We start from the raw sequence: 18045 nt of genomic DNA on the forward strand, positions 1-18045 counted from the left end.
ACACTGCTAAACTGGTGTGCTTCAGAAACACTACTATAGTTTATATAAACAAGCTGCTGTGTAGATGTGGGCACAGCCATTCAAGCACAGGATACACAGCAGATTACAGATAAATTCTGAAGATTGCTATTTTATACTACAGAACTTATCTGTTATCGGCTGTGTATCATGTGCTTTTTTTTTTACTTTTTCAGCTGTGATTGGCTGCCCCCATGGCTACACAGCAGCTTGTTTATATCAAACTAAAGCTGAAGCAAACACACCAGTTTTAGCAGTGTAGCACGGCAGTACATAATATTTGAATCACTTTGAGCTATGACTGAGCAGGGAAACTCAGGCCGGATGTGATGTCACACCAAGTGAATATGGCAGCTCCTATCCTAAACAAACAGAGAGAGCTTCTAGAGCTGTTTACTCAGGTATGGTAAAGCATTCTACAGAATAAATAGTGTTATAGGTTGCACTATTGTGGCTAATCTATTGACAATAAAGTGCTTCGGTACCTTTCCTTTAAAATCATTTGAATTTTTTGATGTTACGGTTCTCTTAATGTGCCATTGCTGCACTTGGTGAGATACAGTACTACTGAACCATAAGCTGGCTGATATATATTTATAACCATTAATATACTCGTATTCCCCACCTAAGACGATTAAATAAGTGTGCCAACCTAATGCCCCAAACACCTTCAAGATACAACAGATACAGTATTGCATGCAATCTAGCAGACATAGGATCAAGTGTAGAGGGCACCATTCTGTCGTCAGTGGGTGTAGACTCCTTTGGGGGAATGTAATGTGTTTTGTTAGTACAAAAAACATCAGCAAAGGCCATTTTGAATGTTAGCAACCATGTTTGCATCCTTTTTGACTGATTACAGACCTCAATGACTTCTTCACAAAGTTTGGGACCAAATGGTTTTTGTGAACATTCGCAGTGTATGTAATAAAATTTTGCAATTGCAACAGGTATTTTGCACCAAAATATTTAACAATAACCTTTGCTTACTGAATGATTTCACATTGTGAGCAGAGCCAAAAACTCGCAAAAATGCCATTTTTAACATTGCTTGCGATTTTAAATTACATTCCCCCACTTGCATACAATTGGTATAGCAGCTTGCAAAAAATGTGTTGGTTAGGTACAAGTTGATATATTGGTAGGTCTCATTGAATTCATCCGACACATAACTACTTATATATGTATACGCAGCATATGGGAAGCAGAATTCTAACATGGCAAATGTAGAAGAGGAGTTGCTATGCACTTGTCTCTGAGTCCCTGCTTCTGATACATAGATGCCATGCTTATTGGACCACTTCTCCAGTCACATCCATATCTGACACAAAGCTCTACATACCACCATATGTCACAAAACTACACATAAACCATTATGCCTTTCAGATGACATTTTCCACCCTGATCACACAAAGATATATATATATATATATATATATATATATATATATATATATATATATATATATATATATATATATATATATTTATTATTATTATTTTTCTCCTGAAAAACCTCATGTAGACAATCCCCAAATCCAAGAAAACCTGGGGTAACAAATACCCTATCATAGCCCAGCACAAACTGGAGACAACTAATGGAGAACAATCAATGGAGAACAATCAATTGGCAATCTAACCATTTGTTACCTTTGCTGAAATTCTCATTCAGCTGCTTTTCCAATTGATAGAGATTATATATATATATATATATATATATATATTATATATATATATATATATATATATATATATATATATATATATATATATATATATATATATATATATATATATATATATATATATATATATATATATGCCTTTCCGTGGCATAGCCCCACTACCCATATGTTTCTAAAGACTTGCTATGGTTATCATCTGTTCGGCAATAAAGGTATCACCTTTTTACTGTTAAATCCTATTTCTCTACTACCCTGTAACATTTTGACTGCCTATTGCAATACCATTCCTTAATCACTAGTATACAGAAAAAATAGAATGTGTTTCATTCTATCAATTGATGAAGACTTTGGTATAACTGTCAACAGAACTGTAAATGCTTTTATAGTTCCCAAACTAAAGGAGATTAGATATTTGTCTATAAAATTGTGCATAGATTAGGATGCAAAATTAGCCCTTGGTGCTCCTGTGCTCTTCCCCAAGCAGCGGTTTGGAGGAGTTATTATGCCTCTGCTTGTTATAGAAAAAAATATTGGGCTTTCAAAGGAACTATTTCCTCCAAATCTCTTAAGTGAACAGTCACCTCACATTCTTCAGTGTCAAGGTGATGGATTCTGGGACTTGCAGTCCTGTGCTTTCCATGGTGAGTGCTGCACATACTGTCTGGAAAAAAGGCTGAATGACAAGGGAGTGGAGAAATGGCTCCTACGAGGCAGACTCTTATGGTTCCCTCTAATTCTGAGGAATCCTGTCTGTGTAAAAAAAAAAATATATACATATATATATATATATATATATATATATATATATATATATATATATATAAATATATATATTTAATTTTCTATAAACCTAACTAAATGAGCCCATCTGAAAAAGGGAAGTTTTTTTCCTTTTTAATGAGCTCTATTTTAAATAAAAATGCTTTCTGCAAATGATAATGCATGCAGAAAGTGCATTATGGAAATGCTTCCATCAGCAGCTCACCGATACAGGGAAGAGAAGTTCTGCTAATTGTATTTCTAAAAAAAACAACCTGGAGGAAGCATGCCTCTGCAATAGACAGGCACTTGGGTGGCAAAGTTAAACTCTACATATAATTATAATGCACAAATTAATAAATAATAATAATGTAAAAAATATACTGTAGCATCACATTTTTTCTGAACTTCATTATTTGCATAAATGCCAAATATTCAATTTATGCCAGTGCATTGCATTATTGAGCTGTTTGCCCGCAACAGTCAGAAGAGAAAAGGCATTTCTACTGCAAACCAATGAAATGTATCAGTGCAGTCACAGTCAAATAGTGTTCCTTTTGATGCGGTCAAACTACATCTCTATCTATAGAGGGATTTTAGGAGTTGCAGGGACACAGTATAGAAAGCAACACAAACAGATTTTGTTTACTTTGCAGTATAATTAAAAAAGGTTTAAAACAGAATAGCAGAATAAAAAAGTGGCCCAAGACAAGATCTAAAAAATGTTAAATTCCTAGAAGCACAGCTCCTAGGCATGACCACAATACATTCAGATTAGCAATAAAATTAGCTCAATCATCCTCCTTAGGAGGTAATAAAAAGATATCTGAGTGGTTAGCCAGCCTAGCAACCTCTCGGATCTCCAGCAGTGCATTGCTACTCCCTCTGCTAGTGTGAAGACTCCAAGAGCTGGAGGTGATTCCTGGATCAGTGAAACAAAGCAAAGATTATAGTGGGGAAAGCATACAAAACTCAAGTTTTTTGTCATTGTAAGGAACATGTACACTAGAGAGTAGGCTGAATCCCGCCTGTTATGGAACAGATCTTCAATATTAAATCTCTTCGTTTTGATTCTCTTCTCCGGTGTCATCTGAAACCTCGCTGAACAGATCAGAGCTGGTACCTGGACACACAGCAACACAGAGACTGATAACTACAAAGAAGGTCACATGTCATAGTGCAGAAACTATTAGCTGCCATGCCTCGATTTTGTACAAATGAGTAGAAAAACTTGCTTCTGTAATATAGATACAACGATTAAGCAAGAAGTCAGAAAAATTAAACAGGTGGTAAGAACAGGACGCCCTATTGCTTCAGTTGAGTCACAAACAGTGATACCTGCTCCTTCTATCTAAAAGCACTTGCTTTTATTGATCCTTCTTCCAGGCAGATTTCTTTATATTGCTTATTCTGTACTTATAATACAATTCAGTGGAGTTTGCCCTAAGTTTAAACCTTACACATTAGTCTGTCACACTGTTCTAAATTGGCATTGCTTGAACATAAGTTACACAAGTTATGTACGTTTATGCTGCCCTTGAATTTGAAAGGGCCCTTGAATACAGTTCCCTTTGTAAATCCTTGAGAGTGGCCCGAGTGTGTAAGAGGGGAGGGTGCAAAACCCATGGAAATATCTGAACAATGGTAATGCTGACATAAATGCACTTTTGGAAATACATTTTTATCCTATTTTTATTTGATTTTTACCACCCATCATTGCACAAATATATTTCTCTCCCTTCAACTACTGTGCTGAACATGATAGCCAGTAGACTCTACAGCTACTTGGAGGTCTTGGTTCCATGAAATGCAGCTGGTATGTGGGGTCCTTACTTTATAACCCAGCTGCATTAGCAGATAAGAGACAAAGTTCACAGCTAGGCCCCATCCATAAGCCACAACTCTGGCTTCCAGTCAATTAATGCATTATATCATTGCTATGCACATAACGTTATTATGGTAACAAAAAATCTACTCAGAATTAATTAGTTTTGCATGCAAATGAAATAACAATACCCATCCCCTGTGAGGTATGCACAGCTACATGGCTAGTTTAGTCATGAGTAGTACTTACTTTCAGGGGGACGATGGAACATGACTTCGTGCTTGCTTAGATGTCCATTTGCAGCAGGAGGAGGAACGTTGGGAACTATGTCTGTGTACTGCACACTTTCAGCAGTATCAAAAACTTCTTCATTCTCTTCATCTTCAGAGTCCACCAAGACCAAGACATCAGTGGCTCCAGATCTAGGGTTAATAAACCAACTCTGTATGAGCATAATGTTATTGGCTTTGAAGATGCCTTTCAAATAAATTAGATGCAGAATACCAGCGCACACCAACACTGAACTACTGTATGTGAAAACAAAGATGTTGTTTATCTAACTAGCTTTAAGTAAAGCAATCCCTTTCTATGCTGATGCTAAAACCTGTTTTCCTCAAGTGTCAGTGGATTCCTTCTTGCCACCTGCACCATCAATTATGAATATAATTTAATCCATTAGCACTGCATAAATCTGTACATTCCAGTCACTCCAAACCCTGCCCCCACCCCACCAATGAGCTTCATTTTCTAGATAGATATAGCTAGACAGGCAGACAAATAGATTTTACCCTAACTCAATAATCCAATAGGGGGAAAAAAAACCAATGCTAGCCTCGGTGCCATCCCCCAACTTGCTACCTTTTTCTAAACCTTGACAATTACTTGTAGTTTCTTTTTGCGCTTTAATATTTATACTCACCTAAAGGGATTTGCTGACAATCAAAGAAGAGAGGAGCAGAAAAGCAAGAACAAATAAAAATTAGTTAACAAGATATTGTTGTGTTTTATACAGCTACACTGTAAATTATTGGGATTGATGTGAGCTATAGTTAAGGGTTGAAAACTACTGTAGATGCTTCCAATCCCTGCCTTTAAGGACAGAGACACACGGTCAGATTCAGGGAGATTAGTCCCTCTTCTTCGGAGCGACTAATCTCCCCGAATTGCCTTCCCGCCAGCTAGAATGCAAATTCCCGGCAGGATGGCACTTGGTGCTCTTTGTTTGCTGGAGTCGTCTTGGAAAACGAATCACTTTGAGTGCCATCCCGCCGGCAATTGAAAATCTGAAAACAACTTAACTGAAAAAAGTATTTGGAAGGTGAACAAACCCTTTAAAGGCAAATACTGGTGACTTCAGTATACAGGCAGCTTTCAGTTTCCCAGAAATCTGGGATTCTACGTTGCTGAGACACTTCTAATTTAACGCAATAGATTCTATAATCCATAGCATGGATAGGGCAATCTGTCAGAAGACCAGAAGCCTCACTATCTGAGAAATCTTGCTTTAGTAAACGCATGATCCATGCATGAGAGCAAAGTTGCCTCAATGACTTTTATGATCCATTTAACACAGGATATAATTACTCTAGGGAATATATTATGGTGACAGAACAGAAATGCCCAGAAAACACTGACCTATTTACCAGCCGGTTTATATGCGACATACAGATACCCATTTGTACCTGCATGTTACCACATGTTGGTTTGCTGGTCCTGTGTTACTTTCTTACACATTAAATAAATGCAATAAGTTCAGGAATAAAAGTACTGAGTTTTTACAGATTATCAGGGTGCATTGCAAATGGCATTTCTTCTTGCTCAGAGATTTTTTGCTATTGCTTGAGCATTTTGTAGATAATAATGCGTGATGCATGTCAGTGGGCTCAATATAAAATTGGATAAACTCTTGTTTTGCAAGTATACAACACACTGCACTAGTATCTCAAAATCCTCCAAGGAAAACTAAAGCCTAGGCAATGTATATTTAATGTGTTCACCCGTTACTGAAAAACATATGGATATTCATTTTTTATGTTAATCTGTATTCACAGAGCTTTTAGTCCAGTTATTCATTAGAGAAGTAAAACAAAAACTTCCCTATTTCTTTATTTGCCTCTCAACATAAAGCAACATGCTGCACCTAGTTAGTTGCCTTATGCCTTCCCTACACTAGGTCCTAACCTATTAATGTTCTACATGCAGCAAATAACAAATAGCTCTTTTCATAACATGTTCTGAAGTGAAAAGAGAAGGACCATTAGCTGTACAAATACCAAATTGCACATTGCCTGCAAGTAACAATAACAGGTATTATCCTGCAGCAGGGATGACAGAGAGCAGCTGGGTGCAAGAGATTGAAAGGTGAATTTCAGGGACTGGTTGGCCAAAATCAGCAACGTAACTAGAGGGGGGCAGGCCCTGGCGCGGGACGCACTGATCTAATCCTCAACACCTCTATCATTACCTCTCATAACATAACATAACTTCATTCAAGACTTTGCTAGGGCTGCACCTCTTTTCTGGAATTCCCTCCGACATTCTCTATGGCTTTCTCCCAATCTCCCTGCCTTTAAACAATCTCTTAAAATACATTTTGTTAGACAAAATTTACCCTAATCTAGCCTATAACAGCTTTGGTATGTGCATTGCTCATTTGCACACCTCTTACCTTATTGTTTCCTGATCATGCCTGTCCCCACATCTTGTGTCTCATGTCCCCTCTTCCTTTAGATTGGAAGCTCTTTTGGGCACGGTCCCCTTTAACTCTTATACTTGTAGTTTTTTTTGTATGTAGTACTATTTAATGTACAGTGATGAGGAATGTGTTGGTGCTTTATAAATATAATAATAGGCACAGTTATTGGCTTAAAAAGCTTCTACTTGTCTCTGAAGGGATATTTTCCATAGTACTTTGTAAGTTCTATTGACTTTTATCAGTAGCAAATCTCAATGTTTTTTTACTCAGATTGTCAGAGATCTGTCCCATACCTTTCAGATATATCTGAGGATCACAGTACAAAACAGTGCCTGTGATAATGGCCACCACCAGCAAAAACAGAAGCAGCAAAGCAGTCACCAGTCCAACAATATTATGCGGCTCTAAGGAGAGAACACAAAAAGAATTTTCATCAACTATGATCGGGATACTGTATATTTAGGCCAATGTCACAGGAAGCGATTTTTAGACTTGTAGCTGGGTGTTTTTAGATTTCCTTCTTTTCTTTGTTGCAAAATTGGACTAGAGGGTTTTTCAGCTTATAATAGAGTCCTGTGTGAAACCAATTTCTAAGACCCGGACCTGACTCGAACCCGCAGCCCGCGACCCGAACCGCAACCCGCATTTTTACCCACTTTGATCCGCTACCCGACCCGCAACTGCCTTATCCCCAACCCGCCGACCTCCGTCAAACAGGAAGTGATGGTGCTGCAAACCGAAAGTGATGTCATCAAAGGTGGGCAGGGACGGAAACAACTTTTGTAAAACTTTAAAAGGAGTAGGATATAGACAATATTACTTAAGATAAGAAATTTAGATGAGACCCTTAACCCGACCCAAGGGTATACCCGCACCTGAAAATCCTCCCCTCATTCCACTTTTTTTGCGGGTAACCTGCGGGTACCCGACCCGCTGCAGGACTCTATCTGGTAATATAATGGAACCTATCAATCATCCAGCTACAAGAAGAAGCGACAGAACTTCACATATGATTTGGGTGTTTGGAGGCCAGTTAACACATTAATGGTCCCACATATGCCAGTAAATTTACGTGAAGTAAATTATACAGTATTTCAACAGTACATTTTTTTGCTTATATAAAAGAAAATTCTTCACACTACTTACTATTCACTGTCAACCATACATTAATCTCTTTTATGCCCAAGACATTCTCTGCTTTGCAAGTATAGTATCCCTCATCCTCTTCATGGGAACAGTTCAATATAGTAAGGTAAGAAAGAGAATCCTTCTGGGAGATTAGGTATTTTTTTCCAGGCTGTATGTCAGATTCAGGGTCGCTTATGTTACGCAACCAAGTAATTGTAGCAGATGGAACAGCACCAGACACAGAACAGGATAGGGTCACGTTCTCCCCTGTGAAACAGGTCCGCATTGGCTGAGATTCCAGCAAAGGAAGATCTGGAACATAAAATGATGAATGAGTCACATGGATTTCTAAAGAATAAGAGATTTCTCAGTTATACCATGCCTTACACCTTCCATTCCCCTCACAAAGGTGCAGTTTCCAACTTCAGTACTATATACTGTAACGTATCTTATGGAGTGGGAATAACATTTGGACAGCAAAGGAAGACAGGTCTATCCTTATCCATGATGTTTTCCCTCTCTTATTAACTTTAGATAAGCTTACCGTGTCTTCTGCCTCTGGTCAGCCTCTCCCTGACTCAACATCAACTGTAGCCATTGTAACATATTGTCCTATTTCTGAACCCACTCTCTGCACATTTGCGAATGGAAAAGTCAGTAGAACGACATTGCCCCGCACATCAAAAATTGTTAAAGCTACTGCATTGCATCTGAAGTGCATAATGCCTGTTACTGGGCTTTCATTTTATGTAGTAAATCTATTCAACTGCAGCTTATAACAACCCTGTACAACTCAATAAGAAAACAGGCAGAGAAACAGTAAATACATAAGACTGAAAAACCACAAGAAACTTTTTTCAATGAGAAAAATTGGGAATGTTTTTGGATTGTGATAAAGTATTTACATACTACATATACAGAACAGTTGCAAACAATACATTCACTGGGGCTCATTTAAAAACACTGGCCAAATTTGCATCTGGGCAGTAATACATAGCAACCAATTACCCAGGTGAAAATTTGCCTAGTGTTTATTAATGACCCTTCTGTGTCTTCAGCCTACCTATTTGAATCTGACATGTCTTCATGTTGTTTTCTTTGGTTGAGAGATGTTTGCCACTGCACTGAAACTGCTGACGGACTCTCAGACTGGAACTGTTAAGGTATGTCACCAATGTGTCTTTAGTGTTGGCAGCAAAACTTTCATTTGCTATAATTTTGCCATCTTGTTCCCACTGCAGTAATGGATCTGGGTATCCTCCTGGCCAACTGCATGAGAGGAGCATCTTAGAGAATCCCAGTGAATTATTTGCATAGCATTTGATTGGAGTAATTGGTGGACCTGTGTGAGAAATAAAGCATAAATAGCCATGAAAGTGTTATTATAGCTTTCTATAATATGTAATATAGCTCACAGTGCACATCTACTCCAGTTTGGGATTACCCAGCTGGTGTGCTGTGTGTTACTGTTTAACAATGTAAATATCCAGCACAACAGCAGGTGCAATCTTTACTGGCCAAAGCCTGAATCTGAAAGGGGTAGCTTTGGAAATGTCTGAAAACTACGGGTCTATAGAAATGTGTGCTACTTACGGTAAACTAAAAGCTGACGGGTAGAGTTCAACTTTCGACCAGAGAGAGGATTCACTGCTGAACATGTATAGTTTCCTTGGTAATTAGAAGCAACATTGATTAAATTAAACTGAAGGGAGTTGTCCCCTTTAATGGAGGGAAATGGTTCTGGATTTGCATCTGTTCTTTGCAGCACAATCTCTAGATCTGGTGCTGGGTAAGAGTTGCTGGAGCATCCAAAGGAGAGATTAGAGCCCACGGAGGTGTAAATTGTACCATTTGGTAGAGTTCTGGTAGGAGAGATGTCAGCAAGCACATTATATGGTCCACCTGTAATTTTAAAGGTTGTGAGATAAATTAATAGAACAGCAGTAAAAAGTTATCAATCATACAGACAATGGACCATATGGTGTAAACACTGGTGCAATTCTGGAGCAAAATGGATGTTCAGTTTAAGATTTTAGGCCTCATTTACATTCCACAAAGTGTGAAAAGTGCAAAAACCTGGCACAAACATCCATCTGTTTTTCTACTTTGCACCCTAGCCACAGATGCAGGTCTTCAGACGCGCAAGCTAGATATGAACACAAGGTGCAGTGGGACCTGTACTACCTCCCTTCCTATGGCAGGCGTTAATTGCAGGACTGTGCTGAATGTATACTTACTAGAAACCTTGAGTTGTATATAGGCCTGAGAGCTTTTATCCTCCGAGCATTTACTACATGAGTAGTTCCCTTCATCCTGTATCTGCAGCATTGTTATCACAAGGGAAGACCCATTAATTCTAGAGAAGCGGCCATCTGATGAGTTATCACCGTCACAAGCTAGTACTACTCCAGAGTTGTTGTCTTTAAACCATGCTGTAAGTTCTGTGACGTTGTTACAAGACAAAGTGATTGTTTCATTCACATCACCCCTGAAGACTCCTAGATAACCTGTAAAGCACAAAGACTGTTTTATGTACCAGAAAATATGTGTTATTAATAATTATTAATAAAAAAAATTGCAGGTTGTGAGGATCACCTCAGAGAAAAATATTTATGGCAGGTGTCTGTCGAGGTCTCACCAGCCACCAGCAAGACCTAAAACAATGAGGAGGAGAATCGCTCTCTTAAGCCCCCTCTTAAAGGAATTGTACAGTGTAAAAATAAAAACTGGGTAAGTAGATAGGCTGTGCAAAATAAAAAATGTTTCTAATATCAGAGACTTGAGGGGGGGCCACATGGGTCATATCTGTTGCTTTTGAATCTGAGCTGAATGCTGAGGATCAATTACAAACTCACTGAACAGAAATGTACCATGTGGCCCCCCTTCAAGTCGCTGACTAACTCAGAGTTATAGAGCTGAAAAGCAGGAAGTTGGATTCTGGCTGTTTTATTAGACATCTGTTCACTCCAGCCTTTATATATTACATTTTTGGCTAACTAACTATATCAGAAACATTTTTTATTTTGCACAGTCTATCTATTTACACAGTTTTTATTTTCACACTGAACTGTTCCTTTAAGAGTATGCACTAACCAGGACTGCGTCTGACTGTCAGTGCTGAAACTGGCAGCTTTCAGAACAAAAATGCCTACTTTTTGTGCCAAATTTCACTGGCCCAAGTCCTACCAAATTCATTAGCTCTTTGTATTCTGTTTGCACTGTTCAAATACTTCTCCTTATTTTTCATAAATTTCCAATACTTTCTTCAATCACTTTTGTATTTGTGTCAGTTTTTCTAATATTGAAGTATAAAGTTTAATTTTTCACCTTTTTATGTCTTTCTGAAGTAGCTCTGGGGGGGGGAGGATCACGGACTCTGTAAATGGTTCTAAATGGATACATTTAGTTGATACATTTCTTATTTTTGGCCCTGCTGAGCAGCATCCTCGAGTTTCATTAAAGGCAGCTGTTATAACGGATACAATAGTTGCTAATATTCCACATATACTGCAGAGAAATGTATGAGGAATGTAGCGAATTGTAATCTGCACCTCAATTAGTGAGCTACCAGACTGAAACCAGAGACAGGTCAGGAACATTAAACTTTAAACTTAGATTTTGGAAAAACTGTAAAAAAATTAAAGGAAATGGAAAGCTATTGGAAAAGTATTTTCCAATAACTGAAAAAAATGTTTGAAAGGTGAACAACCCCTTTAATTTTACTTCTTTTACTGTACTGTAGATTGGAAAGTTAAGGTGGCCATACAAGGGCCGATAAAAGCTGCTAGGGTCCACGATTGGATCAGCCCGATATCGCCCACCTCATATCGGGGAGAGATCTGCTTGTTTGGCGACAACTCCAAATGAGAGGATCTCTCAGTTTATCGCCACCTTTACTTAGAATTGTATTAGAATTAGAATAATATTGTCTTCCATTTGATGGCACTTTCTGTACTAGCCATGCTTTATCTGTATTTATTTATTTATTATTACAATGCATATATATGAGGAAAATGAACCATTTGATATATTCTCTGCTCTTTGCTTGTACAGCATATTGCGAAATAAGATGCCAGCATGGTGTGAATGTGATAACAATTCAGACTTTGCCCAATTAAGTCACCTGTAGCAACCAGGTGAAGTTTTGCTGCTGGCGGGGAAAAAAGTCATGGGGCCACTCAAGAATCTTGAGATCCACAAATCAGGTAAAATGACTGACCTTTGAATAGGATCAATGTCATAATGGATAAGTAAAAGAAAAATATTTCATCAGTCTAATTTATTAATAATAATAATAATAATAATAATAAAAAAAGTATAACTCAATGAAGACACAAGAAATGAATAAAGGAAATACATGTCATTATTTTACATGGTAACGATATAAAAACTGTATTACCTACAAGGTGGAGCAGAGGTGTCAAAACTTAGCCCAGGCACTTTCCTCTGAAGGCAAACCACATGATAATGCAGGTACTGGTGCAGCTGTTGTTGGCTGGCAAATTTTCAGACTGGGAACCATCAGTACTTGCATATACAAATAGTTCACATTAAATTCAATAGGAAGTGGCAGTGGCATTTTAAGGAACTTCTCTGTCAAATGAAATGCGTCAGCAGAATAAAAACTAGAAATGCCTTTTTTACTTTGTTTTGGAAGTCAGAGTTTACACAAAGTTCCCCAACCTGATAAACCTGATACTCGATTGGGCAACATTTGCTCATGCTGCGGGTACTGATTTGTATACCAGAATACTTGTGTTCAAAAGTTGGGGCACCTCTGGTAAAATTATAGGTAAAAAAAGTTAACAGAACCAGTGACCTAACTACAGTGTACCGGTCCGCCCTGAAAAAATTATTCAGACAGGCCTGGCCCGCAATGCAGCTCCTACCAGCCTCCCTCGACAACCTCTCTGCCCACTTACTCCATCCCCTTGCCATCACCCCTTGCAACCCAGATAGCGGCCAGGGATAAGGGATTTCTCTCAAGCTATAGAGGAAGCAGACACTGTGGCCTAGGCCCCCCAACAATCACATGGTCTACTTCCTATATAGTTATTAAGGGGTAGATTTATCAAAATGTGAGATGAGCGTTTAAAACAGAAACCTCACCCACATTCTATTCATTCCTATCATTCCAACCCCCTGCGCGCACATGCGCCATTGCACTGTGAAGCTCTGCAATTCCTAATGAGGCTGGGTGGCGTGCCGTCCCTAAAATTTCAATGCCCTAGGCCTGGGCCTTTGTGGCCTCACAACAAATCCGGGCCTGCTCATTATGCCTATATCAAAGTCAGGGGATGTAATTTCCCAACCTGACAGGATGTTTCACTTATACTCAACAGCCATGGACTCCGCCAAGCATTTAAGTGATGATGTGAAAACAAACAAAACCTCAACATTTAAAGGAGACATTTTATCTAACCTTCATATTCAGGTACAGTAATCATCCGTCCTCAAAATGTGTAATGATGCAGAAAAAAAAAAAGTTTTGAAAGCAATTTACCTCCTAAAACTGTCATAATATTGGAGCTACACAGAGATGTTCTCTCTTCTGTCTAGGCTGAAATGACGGGTGGGAGTTAGTGATGTGCGGGTCGAGAATTTCTCAACCCGCACCTGACCCTAACCTGCCCCTCCTAAACCGCACCTGGCCCGCTGCTGCCCTATTTTTTTAGGCCCGCCCCGCAGTGACGTCACGAAAGGGGTGGGCGGAAGTCTATACATTACAGCGCTGGAACTGCTAGGTCATGGGCGGGTAGAGCAAGAGAAAAGATCGACCCAGACCCGTCCGCAACCTGAACATTTTGTGCAGGAGTTGGCCCAAACCCGCCCGACCTGTGGGTAAACCTGCTGGTCCCATGGGTATCGGGCCGGCCTACACATCACTGGTGGGAGTGCCTCTTCATACTCTCACAGGAAGTGACTGACAGATGGAACCCTACAGTAGCAGTGAAAGCCCCTCCCACCTTCCCACCTGTGGCTCTGTTCCCAGCCTGCACATTGCAAAACTTGATACTGATGTAAATTAACAATATATGACTGGATACAGGGGTTATAAAAAGAAATGGCAACAGCAGGCACACAATACACACTGAAGGAAAAGCTGGGCAGGCGGAGAACTGCATTGGAGAGAAGTACCCAAGTGCGAGTGCCGCAGACCCAAAATAAGTCCTCAATAGTGTCACCCACATCTGCATGGCAGGTCCTTCTCTCAGTGGATGTCCAGTTGCAAGAAGACAGTGCCGGTGGCACCAGCTGAGTTCAGGGCATAGCCGTGAACCGGAAGTGCTCCAAACGGGAGGAGCAAGATCAGTTACTGCCTAATGTACAGAAATGTGATCTGAAAGGTATTAAAAAAAACACAATTTCTTCAATTTTAAAGTCTGGTGGTATGGCGGAAAGTAAAAAACAAAGGTTTATATCCCCCAATTCGGCCTCTTCAAACCAATTCTGCACCTTATCTGTCCATGTATGGGGCCCTCTGATGGGCTGACACTGTTGATATCTCGATCAAGCAGGCTTGATATTCCCATTGAATTGAAGCCACATCTGCAAATTGATGAAGTCCTCCATCAGACATCTGGCACAGTGTCAGTTATGATCTGATTTTGATTCAAGGCTCAAATTATCAGATGAGCCCGATATTGCTCTCCTCAAGATGGGCTTACTGTTTGGCAAGGTTCACCAACACGCAGAACTTATAATATATGGCCAGCTTAAAGGGGAACTCCACAAAAACATAACTTAAGCTAAAAGTAAACATAAATTCAAGCAACTTTGCAATATACAGCATTTAAAAAATATACAGACTTTTAATGATTTTTAATGGTTTCTGACAGAACCCTAAGCCTAGCCCCCTGCTGATCTGCCTGATTACTTTGCTGAGCTGGCTGACTACTGTTACTTTGTATCAACAGCCATCTGTCCTCAGCCTGCATCCTCCAAACCCCACAATTCCCTGCACAAGTGATTTCAATAAGGAATGGAACATCAGAGTGCAATGCATTGTGGGTTATGTAGTTCCTGCATGCTGTCTGTAAGCTGTGGAGAAGTTGTTACAATTTGTAACGTCCGTGTTTAGTCCCTCCTTCTCTGCCAGGATTTCAAGTGATGCAGAAAGTGAAGAACTGTTAAACTGCTGGATTTCAGCATAGAAATGGCATTTATTCATACTTTTTGAAGAAACAGGTAACTGTGATGGATATATAAGCAGTTTCTGTGTTTTGTGGGCCTCTTTATCAAATTTATCAGTAAAAAAACTTAAAGTTCCCCTTTAGGTGTAAGGTTTTTTTTCCAGTTGGGGCCCTGCTAACTAAGTAGTATTGGCCTCTGTTAACCAAGTAGTATGGGCCCCATTACTAAGGCGGCCCTGCATGACATGTTGCATATTTTTTACATTCTTCCATTCTGCTAGTTAATAGGAACTGTGCATTACAAATGTGTCATTTGTCAAAAGTGACACTTACATTGCATATTTGATTTCTAACAAAGGCCGAAATGCCAACACCCGAAGATGCAATCGCTTTCTTTCCTAAATATCACTCTAGTATTTTGACCTACAAATGTTTGATATAAGAGCCCTGACTCATTATGGAGTCTGTTGCAACTTGTGCAACACTTGCAAAAGTGGGTGATAATTTGTGCAGGCACCTTGGCACCAGAAATCATAGGCGCACACTGTCGGACTGGCCTGTCGGACTGGCCTGCCGGCATATCAGGAAATGTCCCGGTGGGCCCAGGCGTCAGTGGCTCTTCATGCTGCTAGACATTTGGCCTATTTCATGGCCATTCCCTATTACAATGAGAACAAAGTGGCTAAATAGATGGAATGATAGGTTATATAAAGAAAAGAGACTAGGAGAATAGAGGTTGAGTGAGGAGAGGAAGAATAATAGTAGTGAGAGTGGGCCCCTGCTCTAAGATTACTTGGTGGGCCCCTGCTCTAAGATTACTTGGTGGGCCCCTGGTGTCCCAGTCCGACACTGGCTGTAGAAGGTGTTTAGCAGTGTCAGTAGTGAAGAGGCAAGTGAAAAACAAGTGACTGATAATCTCAAGATGTAGAAGAGTCAGATACAGGCAGATCCAGGACCTGATAAGAACTAGAAAAACAGGTGTTGGTTTTTAACCCATATAACAAATCTTTTTAGAGGAGGAGCCACGCCTTAAAGGAATTGTTCAGTGTAAAAATAAAAACTGGGTACATAGATAGGCTGTGCAAAATAAAACATGTTTCTAATATAGTTAGTTAGCCAAAAATGCAATGTATAAAGACTGGAGTGACTGGATGTCTAACAAAACAGAACATAGCCCAACTTCCTGCTTTTCAGCTCTCTTGGTTTACACTGACTGGTTACCCTGGTTACCAGGCAGTAACCAATCAGAGACTTGAGGGGGGGCACATGGGTCATATCTGTTGCTTTTGAATCTGAGCTGAATGCTGAGGATCAATTGCAAACTCACTGAACAGTTATGTCCCATGTGGCGCCCCTTCAAGTCGCTGAATGTAACAAGAGTTATAGAGCTGCAAAGCAGGAAGTAGTGTTCTGGCTATTATGTTAGACATCCAGTCACTCCAGCCTTTATACATTACATTTTTGGCTAACTAACTATACTAGAAACATTTTTTATTTTACACAGCCTATTTACCTAGTTTTTATTTTTACACTGAACTATTCCTTTAAGGAAGGTATAGCCTGTGTTCTATATATAATAGCAATGTGTAACCTTCGAGGAAAGACAGTAAGATTCCATTTGAAACGCTTGTGAAGAAGTTGTAACAGTTGTGAGTAGAGGGGAAGGGTATGTCCAGGGTTATGTCTCTATCCACCTGTAGCCTCTCTCTCTACAACCTGGACAGGAAGTGACCTCACAGACCCGGCCACTGACCAGCCTCAGTCACGCAACCGGGAAACGTCGGATCCAGACATGAAGTGAGAGCACGAGACGTGTATTACTGATATGGGCGCGGACATTTGCTTGTCCTGTCAGTGGCTGAAACTAATGAGAGCAACTGTAAGACACTTACCTTCCACCGTCACCCACAAGTGGAGACACAGGACGAGAAACTGTATCCACCGGCGCGTCCACATTGCGCCTCCTCTCGCCGTCACTTTCTGCTGCTCAGCGTTAAGGCAACGTGAAACTAGAGGAAGTAGGAAAGTTAGAGAAGGGGCTCGTTCATACTGTGAGTGTGAGAGAGAGAGTCCCGCGCTGCCGCCCTTACAGCATAAAATCCGCCGCTCCTGACTGACGGGAACAGGTCCCTGTCTCTCCCTCAAGCGCTTCTCTTCCAAACGCAGCCTATTGTTCCTTCCGGGTTTGTTAGAGCTAAACCCCTCCCTTGTGTGGCAGGTAAGGCAGCCAGTTCTCTAGCGCTGACGGGAAACTCGCCTCACACTGCGCCTACAAAACTGCCCAAAACTAGACTAGAGGCGCTTCAGAAGTAGCCCCAAAATTGCACAATAATGTGCAGGGAAAAAAAGTCTAAAAAAACAAATGAATAATAATGATTTGCAAATTGTTCCATGAAGCAGAATGGTACAGATTTGCCCTTCACCAGGGGCCATGGGCATCCACAGAAGATTTTTGGGGGGGGGGAGTAGATAAGGTAGAAAATAAAGTATTGCTGTTGAGTGGGGAGCTCTGTGGCCCCTCATGTGACTGGGGTGGGGGCCCCCCAGGCACCAGCCCAACGCTGTAAGGCACAGGTCGTGTATTTGAAAGCAAGCATCTGATTGGTTGCTCTGGGTTACTAGACCTGCTGAAAACTTTGAAACTGTTTTTTTTTAACATAACATTCTGTTACTATCTTGTAGTATAGCCTCACCCCACTAGTAAAGCAAATATCTTTACACTCAAATGATTACCCACAATAGAGGCATCTGAGTTACTAGACCTGCTGAAAACTTTGAAACTGTTTTTTTTTAACATAACAT

At 40.0% G+C, this 18045-nt stretch overlaps 1 protein-coding gene across 2 annotated transcripts; it reads right to left on the reverse strand.

Annotated features, from left to right (window-relative positions):
- Window positions 1-3087: 3087 nt before the first annotated feature.
- vsig10.L (V-set and immunoglobulin domain containing 10 L homeolog) lies at window positions 3088-17482 on the reverse strand. 2 transcript variants are annotated; one of them, XM_041567914.1, is made up of 10 exons: window positions 17334-17482; window positions 17136-17252; window positions 10348-10617; window positions 9704-10012; window positions 9174-9452; window positions 8129-8422; window positions 7276-7386; window positions 5207-5219; window positions 4537-4709; window positions 3088-3585 (listed from the first exon to the last, which is right to left on the reverse strand). In XM_041567914.1, the coding sequence occupies exons 2-10, from the start codon at window positions 17197-17199 to the stop codon at window positions 3515-3517; spliced, it is 1584 nt and encodes a 527-aa protein (XP_041423848.1). In that variant the 5' UTR covers window positions 17200-17252; window positions 17334-17482; the 3' UTR covers window positions 3088-3514. The 2 variants fall into 2 exon arrangements, with proteins under 2 accessions (XP_041423848.1, XP_041423851.1); XM_041567917.1 differs by lacking the exons at window positions 3088-3585; window positions 5207-5219 and having other exon boundaries at window positions 17136-17342.
- Between the last annotated feature and the right edge of the window lie 563 nt (window positions 17483-18045).

Source organism: Xenopus laevis, chromosome 1L, assembly GCF_017654675.1.
Source record: "Xenopus laevis strain J_2021 chromosome 1L, Xenopus_laevis_v10.1, whole genome shotgun sequence".
Classification (NCBI taxonomy): Eukaryota; Metazoa; Chordata; class Amphibia; order Anura; family Pipidae; genus Xenopus; species Xenopus laevis.

Excerpts from the sequence above, each read along its gene's own strand:
- vsig10.L (XM_041567914.1), bottom strand. The coding sequence starts at position 17,199 with ATGTGGACGCGCCGGTGGATACAGTTTCTCGTCCTGTGTCTCCACTTG. Across the intron at positions 10,618-17,135 it reads CTTGTGGGTGACGGTGGAAG|GTTATCTAGGAGTCTTCAGG; the intron begins GTAAGTGTCTTA and ends TGTGCTTTACAG. Across the intron at positions 3,586-4,536 it reads GTTCCATCGTCCCCCTGAAA|GTACCAGCTCTGATCTGTTC; the intron begins GTAAGTACTACT and ends CTGTGTGTCCAG.